The 17408-nt window shown below is 45.1% G+C and overlaps 1 protein-coding gene across 2 annotated transcripts in view; it reads right to left on the reverse strand.

The window, feature by feature from the left end:
* Positions 1–15944, reverse strand: part of FGF9 (fibroblast growth factor 9) — a 50568-nt gene extending 34624 nt beyond the window's left edge. The window contains exon 1 of one of the 2 annotated variants that reach the window (XM_083169919.1): positions 14894–15942. In XM_083169919.1, the coding sequence (XP_083026045.1) occupies positions 14894–15170 (277 nt within the window). In that variant the 5' untranslated portion in view covers positions 15171–15942. Of the gene's footprint in view, positions 1–14893 lie in introns of both variants that reach the window. The other variant, XM_083169920.1, reaches the window with a different exon arrangement.
* Positions 15945–17408: the final 1464 nt, after the last annotated feature.

The raw sequence follows: 17408 nt of genomic DNA on the forward strand, positions 1-17408 counted from the left end.
CTGTGGCAAGGCATGATGGGACTAGTAGTTTCACAACAGCTGGAGGGCCATAGTTTGGCCATGCCTGCCATAAACCATACTCACCTAGTCTGGGATACTGTATGGAAGTTCTCTGAGATGTGCCGGGTTTGTACAGCGGGGGTGGCTTATATTCGGCAAGGAAAAACCATCCTTGCTGTCCAACCAAGGATTCCCTTAAATCCTTGAGTCTGCTGCAATTTGTGGTGAGCCCCGCCATTTTGATGGCCACACTCGCCATTTCCACCTTGCTGAAAAGAACCAGTGGGGTGGAATCGGCGAGTGAAGGGGACGGAGTTGAATACTCTTCATGGCGAGCTATTGGCACTGCTCGCTGTATGCCTTGCTGTCAGGGGCATTGAATACCACCCAGTGATGCAATAACCTGGGTTATTGCTTGGTCCACCCGGATCACGGCTCAGTTAAAATGGGTCCATGAAAAATAAGTGACCCAGATTTGGACCCGGGTAAGGCTGCAGTGTAAACAGTGAGCAGGGTCATATGATGCTGGTTCAGTTAAATCCTTATGTATAGCCAGCATTTAATGTCAAAGGAAAGACCAACCACTAACCCAGGTTCGTCTTGCAGAGTGAACAGGGTTAAAGCTACTGTTACACGACTACTGTTGCAAATCCCATTCACCTCTCCGGTGAAGTAGGTACAGCAATGATGAACACCCGGCCCTTGTCCGTCCCACAGGGACCTCCTGGAAGGTTATCCTAACGAGTAGGCAAGTATGCCATCATCTGGTCTGACTGCCTGTCCCCACTGCGCCGAGAGGAGCGTAATGACTAGAATTTGGTCATGATGGGTTCTGCCCACAGTATATGTTTCTTTGCAGGAAACCGGTCACTCTCAGGAGTCCAGGAGACCACCCAACATTTTGGGAGACCCCTTTTAACCCCCAACTGTCCTTTGACAATAACTGATTGCTCAACAGTTTGTGTTTTCACAGAAAAACCAGACTAAATAAAACAGATAGAACGCAGAACCCAGAAAATATCTTAAAATGATCTCACAAACCAAAAAAAAAAAACGAAACCGCTTGAGAGCCGCCTCTATCCCTACATGTGAAAGTGATTAATGAGTAATCCATACTGACATACATCTGATCTGCAGTCATTACAGAGAGGTTATAATTATCGCTTTTATAGTGGGTGTCAGTGTGCTGAGAGCATGAGACACGGTACGATGATCGGAATATGCATACATCTGTACGTGATGCATAAACAGGTATACAAAACAGAAATAGAAAAATACTTAAGCGCAGAATTGTGCCCAGAGGCCCAAGATATGTCATATAGGAATAGGCCAGGTTGGGAAACAAATCCATTGAAATGAACAGTGAATATACGAGAGTGCAGCTACAACATTGTAAAATAGAACGGTCACATTTAGCACCAGTCTGTACCTGCATTGGGGGGCGGATCTCCCCCTACTGACAACTGCCCTAAAAATGGCAAAATGTTGATTAGTGGCAAACATTGAACATCAGCCAAAGCCAGCAAGTCACAGCGTCTTTCTTCCCCCCAAACCTTTGTTGTGTGTTTCCCATGTAGATCATGGTTTTGTGTCTGCTGAAGAGACCCAGCAAGACAAGGAAGTGCATACATCTACAAGACAGGAGCGTTGTGCGGTGGCTGAAGGAACCCAATAAACACATAGATACTTGTTAGGTTATATTGTATACATGTATGATGTACGCATGGCAATGCTAATATTGTAGGTACCTGTGAAAATAATTAAGACCGTACTTTGGACCTGATTCAGCTCTAGTCCCAAAAGTGCTAAATAGTGTGATTCTAGTACGTCTGCATATGCACAAGCCTTAAACTAGGCTTGGCCAAACTGTGGCCCTCCAGCTATTGTGAAACTACACATCCCAGCATGCCTTGCCAGAGTTTTAGCATTGCCTAATAGCCAAACTGTGGCAAGGCGTGATGGGACTTGTAGTCAAAAATGCAAGCTAAGTCTAAGGACCGGCAGGGAACGAAGACAAGGTGGCAGTGTTATCATGGTGGAGACACGGCATTGGCAGGACGGGGTCTGGGAAACCATACGCAGCTGCTGTGTGCTGAAACATGACCGCCCTTCGCAGTTCAGCTGCGCAGCCAGGGGGCTACCAGTAAGATTGTGCTGTATAGTTTGCAATTTTTTTTATTTTGCATCACGAGGCGGAATGCGGCATGCTGGGCACCATGCCCCCTCCTACCGGGTTACTCAAAAAAGTGTAAAAAAAAAAGTCTTGTTCTTTTTCTTAGTGTCTTGTGTCATTTTACAGAGCCCTGTACACATTTTAGTCATGCATGACACCCCTTTTCAGCTGTGACTTCAGAAAGTCACTCAGTGTAAATGTTACATAGCTTATGCTCTTAGACAGTGGTACTGTTGCTAAGTATAGTCAGCAGCAGCCTCTGGAAGTCATTATTAATTGGCAGTTTTAGCCACAGGATTTAAAAAAAAACAGTAATATCATCAAATCCAAAACACTCCATTTACACTTTATTGTTGTCTTTAATACAAAGGCCAGAAGCGCCAACAGATTTTTTTTCTATGCAGGGTAAACAGTGGCTGCTTTTGCATGTAGTCCACAAATGTAGCTTTATTTTTACACTGCAATTTAGATTCCCGTTAGGACAAACCCCTCCCAAATCTAATTGTCACCCTGCAGTGCAGCATGGTTTTCCCAGGTGCAGTTACTTGCTTTATTGCTATACTTTCATATATACTTTCATATTATACTTTCATATAAGAATCAGGCCCACAGAAAATTTAGAGGTAGAGATTACACAAAAGGTAATCCAGAGTATTTTTCCCTTCTTATTTGACGTTTTTGCTATTTCTCTGTTTTTTTATTATTTTCATTGTTCTGTGGTTTTTGTTTTTTTTCTCTTGGGTTTTCTTTTAATGTCACATAATGCTTAGACAGCTTGAAGTCTGAGCTAAGAATGCACAGCCAAGAGGAGGTGCTTTGGAACAGGTTTGCACAAGTTACGGTAAATCTTTAAAGAGACTCGAAAACCTATCAGGAGGCAGGTTTTACGTATACAATGCAACAGAACAGGTACAGGACAAATGTGTGATCAAGGCGAGAAATCCCATAATCTGTCTAAAGTACCAGTTACACAGACAACATGAACTTAAAAGCACATTTGTTCTTCACAAACACTTGTTAAAAAAATATTCACACACACACACACGCATTCATAGTACAACTCTACTGCAAACAATTGCATATTTCCATGAGCATCTTTAGAGCATCTTTATGGGGACAAACGAAAACCGGCAATCTACCGTAGGTGTGATAAGGAATCAAGTTCTGGAACATGTCTCACAGCTAACTGAATCAACACCATAACTTTTAATTAGCTCGTTCTGTAATTAATGAAAGGGAGTGAAATGGGTTGTGGAGCAATCTTTCACAGAAATATGACAATGCTAATTGAGCAAAACCTGAATAATTCTTTAAATAAATAGGTTCCACATTTAAAAGTTAAGCCTACGTCATGTTGAAATGGTTTACAGGAGCTTAAGACTACATACATACACAAATACAGATATATATATATATATATATATATATATATATATATATATTTTTTTTTTTTTTTGGTCTTTAAATGAACAGCAGACTTGACATAGGTAGTAAAAACTGGCAAATGGCACTTTAGCCATTCCATGAAGATGTCCCTAATAACCCCTTCAGATCGCAAAGCTAGGTCCGACCCGGGATCTCGATCTCTGACGCTTTCACATTAAACCTGGGTCGTCCGTAATTCAGAGGGTGAACCGGTTTTAACCCTTCTTATAAATCGGTTTGTTTTACCTGGTGGGTTAATCTGGGTTTGGCAATTTCACACCACACCTTGACCCGGGTTGACAGGTCAGCAACCCAGCAATTACCCGGGTCCAAGGTGCGGTGTTAAAGGGCTATGAGTCTTGAAGATATTCAAGTATGTATCATTCAAACCCAATGATTGTATCACTCATCTATCATTAAAAAGATTGTATTTTTAACAAATTAGTATACAGTTATATATAATATTAATGTCTCTTTTGTATCACCCAGTATCTGCATTCATTTTGCATAGTGATGTCATCATCTGTGACATCAGGGCGAATTTGAAACATTATTGACCAGGAAACCAGAAACATTTGTTTTTTACTATACATCTCCTATAATATTTTGTAAAATATCTGTAACTTTTTGAAGACATATTACAGCAACCAGATATATACATTTTTTTATTGGCTACTGTATTTATTAAAGTTCTGTTGTATGTACCGGCAAAGAGATAACAGAAAAGTGATAGCATACACTATCACCTAACTGACAGTGCCTGCTTTGAAACAACACTGGAATCTTGGGTATCGTCTATATTCTCATACCCTCCAAATGTACCGATTTAGCCGGTACAGTACCTTTTTTTAATGGTCTGTACTGGCTAAATCAGACTGTAGCGATATTTGATAGGCAGCTCCTCTGTCTCTGGGAATTGTAGTTTTCTTCTATTACACTGCTGGCTGCTCTTTGGGTTTGAGTGGCCTGCCAAGACTACATTTCCCAGGTTGCACTGCAGGGGGACTCAGCGGGACGGCCGTCCTGCCCTTGCTTAGTGATTTCTCCCCAGAACCCCTGAACCATGTCTCTGTTCCCAGGGGAGGGCAAAATGAGCGTGAGCGCACACCATAGAGCTAAGGGGTGCTGCCAATACAGGATTACAGCTGATGGGCAGCTGAGGAGGGCACAGGAAGCGGGTTAGTGCTGCTAACATGATACCCAGGTCATCCTGGGGCCCCGGGTACATGATGTGAATTGAGGCCAATACACATTCGGAAAGGGGGCTTGGCCACACCCCCTTTTCCACTGACCACTCCCATTTGGTTCTCTTCTTATCTTCTAAGTAACAGCAACTGCAACAGTCAGGCAGCAAGGAGGGCAATCAATGGGGGCTTAGAAAGCCATCATTCCATCAGATGGTGACACTCACCAGCATGGCTTGATGAATCGGCTTTCTGGCCTGAATACGGACTGAATTGGAACTGTAGAGCATTCTGCCTATATCAGATCAGTGTACAATAGATCCCCAAATACCATGTTCTCTGTTGTTTGGGAAAAAAAGATGATCCTGCGTTTTTCATGGTTTGGTGGATTGATTTTGCAATAAATCATGTCTGGTTTTACTATGCTTCTCAGCAACGCATTAAGAGGGCCATTCATTCCCTCTGTGTTTCTATGTTACATGAAAACCTGCAAGCTCAGTATGTGTTTATGGGAAATATTTATTGAGCATATAACAGCACCACAGTATCCTGTGAGTCACTCAAACACATTAGAGACAGCGAGCCAAGCTGACCACAACACTGGCAGCAGGGCTAGCAGTGAACAGCATTACTGTAGCACTGAAGCTATATGCTTGATGTAATACAACAAGGGGGCAACTAGGGATAATACATAAATCATTGCGGTACGGTGTATACCTTCCATCATAATTCTCATTTATCACATAGCTATTAAACTGCTTTCACAGAAAAAGAAGTATCCTAGGAATGTACTAAGATGGGTACCACAGTAAATCTCCGATACACAGTCTCTCTGAGGTAAATGTATGAAGTATGGAGAAGTGGTATGTTTCCCCATAAAAAAATATTATGTGCAAGGTGGTAATGCACCAGCCAATCAGCTCCAATATGTAAATTGGCAGGTAGGAGCTGAATGGCTGGATCATTATCACCTTGCACATAATGATTGATTCTCTCCCCTGCGCATTCGCACGGGGAGCGATGTTTTCTGTCTGCGCATTTCTGCACATGTGCATATGCTGGGTGCGAGCAGTGGTCCCATGGGAACGTCCAGCAATTCATGGGTGTTCCCATGAAAACGTTGGGCATTCCCATGGGAATCAGGCAGTGATGTAGGTTTCACAGCGTTGCGTGTGGACCATAATGAGGCCCAATGTTCTTTATGGGATATATACCACATCTCCACGCATTACACATTTACCCCTCTGTTTTCTAGGAACAACACACCCCATATATAACAGCTTTTTGGACCTTGGCCCTATATGAAACACTGGATATTAGGAGATTTTCACCATAATAGGGATCATTGGTGAAGGAAAAGAAGATGCCCCCTCTCCCCATTCCATGTAATGGTGTCTACTAAAATGCAAAATGCAGGTGCGTTGCAACCAGTTTGAGGGCCTGTAACTGACAGCAGCCATGTACATAGTCAAAATGGCTCCAGCTTCTCAGATCCATGGCTGCAGGGCTACTGAGAAGATCGATAATTGACAAATGTGCATCCGATGGTTGCATCTTTGTAGACAAGCAGCGGTTCAGTGACGCCTCTAGTTGGAGTCTCAATGCAAAAATCCTGCCGACTGTGAGATTTGCATATTTTCGCCCAGCTGCTGAGTATACATTCGCATTTCGATCAGGCCTACAGCAGTGTACAGCAATACTCTATTGCTTTTCACACTTATTTTCCAGCAAACTCCTAGGCTGAGCTAAATTCTCAGGCATGCTTTAGCATCATGTAAGAAATCCTACCATGGCTACTGTGACTAGAATATTGGTGCAAAAAGAAAATACTCACTCGCTCTGAAACAGAATAAGGTTACCGCGATGGGGGGCATTGCCAGAAACAGATGGTGATGCCCCATAGAAGCCTATGGGCTTCTGCCGCGACCACCCTCACCTGTGTCCGGGCAGCACAGTGCTGTGCTCCGTGTACCTGTGACCTCATCCTCCCTGCATTGTAAATCCTCTTCCGGGTGTAACCCACCCGCCCGCAGCAGCCCCGGGTAAGGGGGGGAGGGGGGAGCTGCCGGAACCCGCTGCACATTGCTGGCCAGATCGCAAAGGACAGCTCTTAACGCAAGAGCTGTCCTTTGCCATAATTATCACATATGTAGCCGTCAGTGAAGCCCCCAATATGTAACAGATAAATGCTATATATAAACTCCATACTCTCCTCATTCATATAACATGCAGCCTAAGCGGACAAGTGAAATGGATATTATGGTCAACAGAATAAGGTATTACCACTTAGTAAAGACGGTCCTGGGCATGGACCATATGCAGTAGGTCACCCAGTGCTTGTAGAGGCACAGCAGGCACAATGGGGCAGATGTATTAAGCCTTGACAAGAGATAAATACAAGGGTGATAAAGAGAGATAAACGTCCAACCAATCATATACTAACTGCCATGTTACAGGCTGTGTTTAAAGAAAAGTCAGTAAGGAGCTGATTGGCTGGATGTTTATCTCTCTTTATCACCCCTGCATTTATCTCCTGTTAAGGCTTAATACATCTGCCCCAGTGTATCACATCGCCCAGCACCCAGACTATTACTGGAATGGTGACATCTGGTGCCAGCTCCTCTGTGTCACTCTCCACTTCAGCAGGGCCAGCGAATCGACAGATGGAGAAGCCACCAGCAGACCATGAGATTTCTCTCGTAGCGTGACTACATCATGACTAGGGTGGCCAATCCCGGGATCGGCGGGATCCCGGGATTTGGCCCCAAAATGTCCTGGATTTCAATCCCGGGATTGGATTATCCAATCCCTGGATTAGACTGCGCATGCGCAGTCTAATGCCGGGCAGCGTCTGAGCCCTCGCTCAGACGCTGCCTGGCTGTCTCCGACCCGGCGTGTGGCCTGCGCAGCGTAATTAGGTCACAGGTCACGCTGCGCAAGCCCTAGCACTACACCCCCACCGTCGGAACCCGCTCGCCGCTGGACCTCCCCCAGCTGCCTGCCTCCTCGCCAAAGCCACCTGCTTCCCAAAAGTAAGTGTTTGGCCCCGGCACCTGCTTGCCGCCAGGCCACCCACATCATACCTGCCGCCTGTCTCCACATCGCTGCCACCTGTCCCCCTCCCCAAAAGTCAGTTAGTGTGGGGGCACAGGGGCAATTTTATTTTAGGCATGCCAATCCCGGGATTGAGCATTTTTCAATCCCGATTCCCGGGATTGAAAAAATGCCCCGGGATTGGCATCCCTAATCATGACCAGTTTCCAGTGAGAAGATGGCGTGGCTTCCATTTTGTAGCATGATCATTTGAGCTGGCAGCATCAGCTAACATTTTCCCTACGGCACAAAATTGGTTAGGACCAATGGCGCTTGAAACAAAAAGAGAAACATGCATATACCAAGACATTGTAGATGCAGCGGGGGTGGGGAACACTGTATCGACAATGTTATTGTTGATGGTCATTAGGTTGACATGAGGTTAACAGGAACAAAAAAAATCAACAGATGAAAGGTCAAGAATGCTTATGGTTGACATGACAATGGTCGACACATAAGTGGTCAATGCATTTTTTGTGTTTTTTTGGGGCCAAATCTTGTATATTTCATGTTATGTGGCCACCATCGATACCAGCATGTACCCTCGTGGGCTCACCAATTTTTTGGGCAAGGTAACTATTCTCTATTGATGTCCACGTGGATAGTAAATCAAGCAAATGTTGAGAACACATGTGAAAAACCAAACCTTTTGTACCTGTCGACCTAATTCATGTCAACCAGACAGTGTCAACCTACAGACTGTCAGCCAATATATTGTAGATATATTGTCTATAACAGGGGTGGGAAACCTTTGGCCCTCCAGCTGTTGTTAAACTAAATATCCCAGCATGCCCTGCTGCTGTTGTGCTAGTTAGCCATGCTAAAACCATTGCTGGGCATGCTGGTATGTGTAGTTCAACAACAGCTGGAGTGCCAAAGGTTCCCCAACCCTGCCCGATAAGAAGGGCCAGTGGTGGAACACCCAGGGGAAAACCAATCAGATCCTGTCTCTTATCTTCTAGAAGGTGATACATAAATAAGAAGTAGATGCTGATTGGTTGGCCATAGCAACATCCCATGTGACACACTGAAGATTTGTCTGGTCAAACACTGCAGGTGTAATAGCGTGCAGCAATGTAGTATACTGTAACTGTGGCACGAAAACAACCTCCCACCTCATACATTTTAGAACATGCTTTGAAAGTTGACTTTTCACGTTGTCAGTAACACCCATGATTGCTCCCTGCTCTTCAGCTTGTCCAATGATTTAACCTCAAGAATACAGCACAAATCTTAACCTCATCCATACAAGCAGTCGCCCAATTACTTTGATCCTCAAATCACCTGCAATGCTGAAGGAAGAGTTGGGAAGATAAAAATCTTATCGGAAAAAAAACAAAAACCCATAGCTTCTGATGGGCTGGTGGCAGAATCATGCCATTGCTTGTATATGAAAGCTTGCGCCATGATAAACAATCCTGGAGATTAGACGTGACAGAGACTTCCTTCTCACCTTGTCTGCACTGGAGGCTCTGCCCCAGTAACACACTGCAGACGTAGTCTACAAGCTATGTCAGTTGTGTGCTGTAAACGTGCACAAGGGAAAAACGAGTGTGAGTTCTTCTGCATATAATATGTAATATACTAGTGCCAAATTCAGTTCAAGAATACAGTGCTAGGTAAGTGTGATGCTTCTGATTAGTTAACTTGCACTCTACCCTTCCCCATGTATGTACTTCTATTGTTGTATGGTCACTATGACCATATACATTTAGACCAACTTATGTGACAGGTCACAAGCAGAATTCGGACACCCATCTTGCCACTGAACACTGCAAAGTTATACCCCTTTCACACTGCACTAAAAACCCGGGTCTGACCCAGGTTGTTGCCGGGTCGAACCGGGTCTCTGTGCGGTGTGAAAGCACTGAAAGAATAAACCAGGGTCCAGCAACCTGGCATTCCGACCCAGGTTAAAAGAAGGTTTTTACCCTGGTCGGACCCGGGTTGCTGGGCAGTATGAATGGGTAACTCGGGTTGAGAGACCCGGGTCCTGTTCACTTCTATGGAGGAAGCAGCAGCGTCACCTTAGTGCTGCCTCTGTACCCGCCTGATGTGCTGCTGTTCCGCCCTGCCCCTCGGATGATGTCAGCGACCCGGCAATAAGTGAAGTGAAAGCGGTATTATACCCCTTTCACATTGCACCTAATTACCGGGTTCATGCTGTTTTCTTGCCAGCTTGACCCGGTAATTGGTGCGATGTGAAAGGGGCAATCCGGTAGCAACACGACAATACGAATCGGTAAAAAAGAAGGGTTCATTGCCGTTTTGCTTTGCGGTGTGAACAGGTTCATCTGGTCGAGCGACCCATTTCCCATTCATACCAATGGAAGAGGCAGTGCTTGGAGCAGCGCCAGCTGCAAGTGCTGCCTCCTAGCCCGACCCCGATGACGCTCCGCCGCGTCCCCAGATGACGTCAGCGAATCGGCAATATTGCTGGTACGCTGAAGTAATCTGAACAGACCAAAATGCAGAGTCGCACCGGGACTGAACCATTTCACAGTCCCGGTGCAACCTGCATTTTGTGGTCTGAAAGGGGCATAAGTGGTCTTAAAAACATGCTAATGCAGTTTCCCAAACACCGATCAGTCCAGATTTTAAGGATGTTATCCATGCTTGAGTCCAGATGTTGAATCAAATTGACTGAGGTACTAATTAACCATTTGAGTGCCAAGTGAATTTCTCAAACTAGGAGTGAAAATTACCAAGCAAACATTTGTAATAATCATAATTACCTGTAATTTTTACCTTATATAGAAAATATAATCTTTTTTAACACACATTTTTTTATTTGAATTTATATAACAAATGTGAGCGACGCTGGCATTTTTAATGGATATTTTGATCAACTGTCAGAGAGATGTTGGCCCTCAAAGGGTTAAGTCACATGTGTACAAGCACAGATATACTTAAAACCCAGACTGTAATGGCGGAGATTTTGAAAGTCTGCACTAAAGCATTCCCCAGCGACACTAACTAGATATACCCAGCCAAGCCAGATATTAAATGACAATCATTTATATTGTGATCACAATCAGGGTGATGTCAGGACAGTTTGCCAGATCCATCCGACAGTCGTTCAGCAGAGATGTGAGAAGGGACAAGTGAAGGAGTGATTGTGCTTACCCTTTCAGACCACCGCCGGGACCCGGTTTATATCTGGAGATGACACATGCCTTTTAGGCATGATCCAGGTCAAATGACCCGGGTCATGCCTTTCAAACTGCAACCACCCAGGACTGACATGGGAAAAAAACAGGAGGAATGGCCCGGGTCAACCTTTCACACCGAGCTGGGACAAGGGTCATGTCAACATGCCCTGGCAATAACCAGGGTTCCCGGCTTGGTGTGAAAGGGTATTAAGAGTAAAAGCTGATTGGTTGGCACTTTGGCCCTCATTCTATTCGATTCACTCTGTTGTGACATCGCAACGGGGACCAATATTGTAGATTTATGCATGCGCAGGTATCCCCTGCAAAGCTGCAAATGGATGTTTATACAAAGCATCCATTCGGATGCCTGCAAGGACATTCGCCATCCATCGGGGGGGCGGGTGTTCGCACGGGCTGCGTTAGTTGGCTCGCAAAGTAGCGAAATTCGCTGCTTTGCAAGTCAACCAGAATGAGGGCCTTTATCTCTTTCAAAACTTTGATACATCTCGCTCATGTGCTGTAACTACATAACAGAAAGGTAAGCAGCTCTACAAAATGATAGGTAGGTTAGGAACATACAGGAATTAATACCCTACTTAGTTCACCTCTAACTTCCATCATGAAAGTATAGCTAATTATACAGTCCGGTGACACCTAATAAAATATGAATGTACTGAGAAATGTAATGATAAACTAGGAATAAAACTATTTGTCACTGATCATTCAAAATCCTAAAATTAAATCTGTCATTGATTTGCAAATACCACCGCCCTCGCCCATTTGTAATACTATTGTATGTTCTGAGATGTTCAGTCAATCAGGTGTGCCCATCGTTTCAGTACATTAGAGGGCATCAGGGACACCAGAGCAACATCAAAAATGCCATTTCTGCCAAGATCCTGTATGCAAATCCACTTTGAGTCAATCTGCAATGTTCTGCAGTAGGAAGCAGTGTGGCAGTAAGGAGGGCGGCGGTGCCCAGTGACCGATGCCAGGTTTTGCAAGCACATTTTTATCATGTGCCTACGAAATGCAGCATTAAAACATTTTCTGTGCCATGCGTCAATGGAAGAAGGTCACCTACTGATGTGACTTTGCCTTTCTGCCTGCTCTCCTGCATCTGATGTAAAATGCAGTGGTTCTGCTGATGCAAGTGGTACGCCCACATTATGAAGAGTCACTGAATTTAAAAAAAGACTAGATTTGTCCTACGCTAAAGGAGACTGCATCACACAACGTGCCCCTCATTTTTGTAATCCCACCTACACTTATACATCTTATTACATGAGTCAGCCTTGCATTAGTAAAGATGCCAAATGAACACACGCACATATACATATATATATATATATATATATATATATATATATACATATACATAAATGCTGTTTGTACATTATAAAGTATTACATGTGTATCAGCCAGCAGCCCCCAACTATGCAGCATTAATTAGTTTTGACATGAGGCACTCATGATTTTCACAGTGACAATTACTTAAACCAATTAGCACCCATACACATGTAAAACAAGGAGAGATAAGCAGATAGCTTTCAAGTTGGAAAATGCAGATTTTACCGGCGCTTCAGGGCACAAAGTCACAGGAATGTATAACACAGAGGGAAACTTCCCAGACTGTTCTCTGCCACTGAGTGGCTGCTGGAAATACATATTAACCAAATGATAAATGGCTAGAAAAGCATGCTTAGGGGAAGGAGGAAGCTATCACCGGTGACCAGAATATGACATTCTTATACTGTTATGGAGGCGGCTCTGTGTGTTTTATGATGTGTGTGTATTTAGAAGTTAACTCTTTCACTGCCACCGACAACCTGCTCCCTGCTGTAAAGCATGTGGAGGGGACACTGCAGTTCCCTTCCACATGCTTTCACATTTAAAGGATATGCCCTTTAAAAAAAAAAAAAAAAAACTTAAAGAACCTCTACTATACATGATTAAAAAATGTCCAACCATGTATATACAGTATTATAAAGACCTATGGGATAGGCTAAGGCTTCTAAGACATGCCTGGGATCTTAAGTGTGATGATTATACAATATTGGTGTACGTCTATTGCTACATATACCGCCCCCTTATATACAGCTGCCAGGAACTGCCCGGCTGTTCCCCTCGGCAAGCAACGTGTTAAGAATGATCGCGTCTGTCCCAAAGGCAGGGAATTGAGCGACTGCCTTGATGCACTCAGTATTACCGTGGATGCTGCTGCTTTCTCTCTGCGGTCTGACCCATGTGCGGTGGAAGCCGGCGTAACTTAGGACCAGCCCGCAGCCCAGAGAGCACGGTCACACACATACACAAGACACCTGCTGGAGGCGTGGAGCCCGTGCCTGGGCGATCAGCAGCACAAGATGCAGCCCTATTCCTTGCCCAATACAGTACTGCACCCTGAGTGATCCCAATTGGGGGGGCGTGTATGGCTCACCCATGGGGAGATCCACAACCTGGGAGGTCCATAGTCAAGTAAGTCATTGTATATGTCCTCAGTGCTGCATCATATGCTGACCTAACAGACGTCATACAGTACAGGATCCCCCTGCACACACACTTGTGTTATAGTGACCCCATATAAACCGTGCACCCTGTTCTATACAGTAGTAAGGTGCCTGGCATCAGCATATTATAATAAATACCAAAGGTATATTATAAAACACCCCAGCAGTACTTCCCAATCACTGCAAAGCTGTCACCTAGCCCTGCTGCAGTGTCCCCGGGCTGGGTGCACCGTCCGGGTGGTGATCTCACCTATCTGACTAATGCACCCACCCTGCAGGATACTGGCACACAATCCTGATCTTCCTGCTCGCCATCCGCATCACCCAGGGATCTTCCAGTTCCCCACCATAGTCCTATACATAGTTGAGTTATTAACTAATAAATGCCTGCAAACATCTCACCCTCTAATAAAACACCCCAGTGTGTGGCTTCTTGCCCTAAGCCCACTGTGCACAGGCGATCTGCATGTTGCAGGACTGTCACAAGTCATTGGATCACATAAAAAGCACACCCCAACCTGCCTTCTGTACCACTGCTAGGGTGGCATAAGTTGGCACAGGCTCATTGGCAGTTTCCCTGCAGGGAGAACGGCTGGTCACATGGATCATCATTCCCAAGCTCTGGAGGTACCAATGTGTGCCTTTATCATTGGTATGTGTGTGGGTGACTTTACACTTGCAGCAATGCAGAACAATGTCCCAAGGGTTAAATCACAGAGAAAGAGGAGGAAGGGGGGGGGGGGGGGGGTATGCCATGCGTCCTCCAGTCTCCAGCTCCTACTGCTGAGTCACAAATAGCACCCTATAGAAATATAAGCCTATGGTATGCTTTTTATTTAAAATTAGTCCGGTCTATGGATTTATCCGTGCATGCAGCAGATGGGACCCCCCTATTCCCCTCTGCAATCATACAGGAATTTTGGATAGCAAATGGCACATTTGTGATTCCCATATTATCACCCTGCACCACGCCTCTGGAAAATACAACTGTTTCATTTCTAAAAGAGGGGGGGGGGGGGGGAATAAAAAAATAAAACCACTGATCAATAGCCAGGAGTATCAGCTGCCAATACATGGGAACACTCTGGCCTGCAGCATACAAAGTATCACCCATCACTTCTATTCTTGTTCTAGTATTGTGACAACTAAAAGCAACAACTGATCCTCTTGACCATTCACACACAACATTTAAAACAACAACAAAAAACAGTTATTTTCAGAGTAAGTTTTCTTTTCACCAGCCAATCAGTGACAGCGCCTGGCTATGTAAATCATACAGTACCTGCATTGGATGTCTGCAGTCAGCAATTTATGCCATGTAAATTGTGACTGCATGTTCGTAAGGGAAATACCTACCAAATCTGTTGTGGTCTTGCCTTGTGCCCTGGATAGTGCCATTGGGAAATATCTCTAAGTGGTATCCAGTCCTGCAGTAGAGCTGCCTCCTCCTAAGGATCCCCTTTAAGTGTTCCAAGTCAGTGACTGCAGATCCTCTGGGCAGCCCCCCTGCCTCAGACTGGCTCAAGTGGTCACTTAACAACATAGGGTTATCCACTGGCAAAACGGGTACATTCCCAAAGGACACCGCATCCTGCAGACCAAAATAGTTCCCAACTTCACCCAAGGGAGCCATCAGATCTCTCTGCCTTTCCTGGTGCTGGATAAACAGATGAAAGAGGAGCAGCAGGTCAGGTATATGTATATATATATACACACTGTATCCTCTGAATCACCCACAGGGGTGGAAAGGGGGAGGATGGTGTCTCTTCAATCCATTCAGTGCATCAATATAAAAAAAAAAAAACACTAATATTCTGGGCTGAGAGCTTCAGGTTCAAGGTCAAACCTCTGTGAGTCTAAGGAAGCAGCACTTGAAGCTCATCCACTAGGCATATTGCTGCCTACACATCCTCAGCAGCAGCAGCAGCAGTAGTAGCAGAAGCCGGCAAGGAGGGCTTCAGCCTGTCCAGCAGCAGCAACCAGGGGGGGAATCCAGACTTTCTCCATTGGGGGTCAGATCAGCACTGCTCATGTCAACTTCCAGCACCCAGGAGAGGTGTGGGGATGTTTTAGGATATGCAGGCTACGTCAGAATGTATGGATCCTGACTCCAGGAAGACACATGCGCTGTATAACAGACCCTGCACACATCAGCATGCATCCAGCAAGAAGGGGATGGAATCAATAAATGTAACAACATCAAGAGGAAACTTTTCAGGTGCAAGCTTTGTTATTCCAGTATTGCTGCTGCTTCTGCTGCAGGAGGGGGAACCAGCAGAGGTGCAAGTGCTGCTGCTGCCGGGCTGCTGGCTGGGAACAGGTGTCTGTGCTGGGCAGGCTTCTGCTGCTGATCTCCTCCAGCTCTGAGGCTGTGGCTCTCCATCCAGCTCGCAGAGTGGCGCAGCAGCAGGCATTGGGCTGGGTTTAAGGTAGCCTTGCTGCCTGCCTGCCAAGCGCGTCCTCCCGGGTCCTACAGCCCGCTGGCTTACCCCCAACACACACACTGCTCTGCGGCAGCGCTTGCAGCCTCCGTCCTGCCCCACAGAGTGACCACATGTACTGCAGCAAGGGTGGCCGAGCTCCCTATTGCTCCCGAATTACTTGTCATGGCAGATGTATACACATATATCTATCTATATATATATGACTATGTACATTGGGCACCTCTTATAATAATAGTACAATATGATATACACTATATATGTGTGATATATATATACACACACACACACACCCACACATATATATATATATATATATATATATATATATATATATATATATATATATAAAATGTGCTTATTTTAAGAAATGTAGAGTGAAATTAATTACCAAAAGGGGGGAAAAATACTTAGGGGCACATACATCAGCAGGTACCAACTGCAAAGCCACCTATCTGCCTTCAGGGTGTGCCCATCGGTGGGCATCGATAATCGTCGAACAGTCGGAGGATCCGGGAAATGATGCATGTTAAAATTGTCCGATCCTATTGCCAGGATTGAGGGATCTGGATTTTTAAACATGTTCAATATCCCCCCAACCCAACTGTTGGGGATCGCCCCAATATATCAAAGATGTATGGACACCTTAAGCTTTGGAGAGAGATGAAGTGGAGAAAGGATAAAATACCATTCACTCAGCACCTGACATTTTTCAAACACTCCAGTACTATGGCAGCTAGGAGCTGGTACTTTATCTCTCCCATCTATATCACTCCCTATGGCTTACTGCATCATCCCCTTACCTTATAACATCAACTATGTTGCGTAGAGCATGCCGCTTGGTTTTTAATAGCTGCTATGCTAAAATTAAATGTAAAACAATTATTAGGGGTCAATTCAATTAGCTTGCGGACTCAATTAATGGAAGACGCACTGATTTTTTTTATACGGCTCCATAAGGCCGCTTATAGGAACCTTGCAAAATTGGGCCAAAGGAGGGCAATTTCAGGTATAATTTCTAAGCTGCCAAGGCAGATGTATTAAGCCTGATAAAGTGATAAAGCAGTGATAATGCAGTGATAAAGTGGAAGGTGATAACACAGCAGCCAATCAGCCGTGTTTAAAAAATGACAGGAGTTGATCGGAATTGTGTAAAAACCAGACCCGGACTAGACCCCGGACCGGACATCAAAATCTGCAGTCCGGAGCTTGAAGTGTCCGGTCCAGGGGGTGTCCCGTCTGGGGGTGTCTTGACCGGGGAGGTCCCTGTGATAGCTATCACCAGGGATATGGGGAAGGGGAGACCACAGCCTTCCCGTGTGGTCCAGGCCGTCCCGTTTTTGCTACATGCCTGGACCATACAGGGAGGCTTTCTTCTCCCCATCCTCCACTCCCTGGTGACAGCCCCCCCGGAAAGGACACCCCCCTGG

The sequence above is a fragment of the Crinia signifera genome, chromosome 2, assembly GCF_055691185.1.
Source record: "Crinia signifera chromosome 2, ASM5569118v1, whole genome shotgun sequence".
Taxonomy (NCBI): Eukaryota; Metazoa; Chordata; class Amphibia; order Anura; family Myobatrachidae; genus Crinia; species Crinia signifera.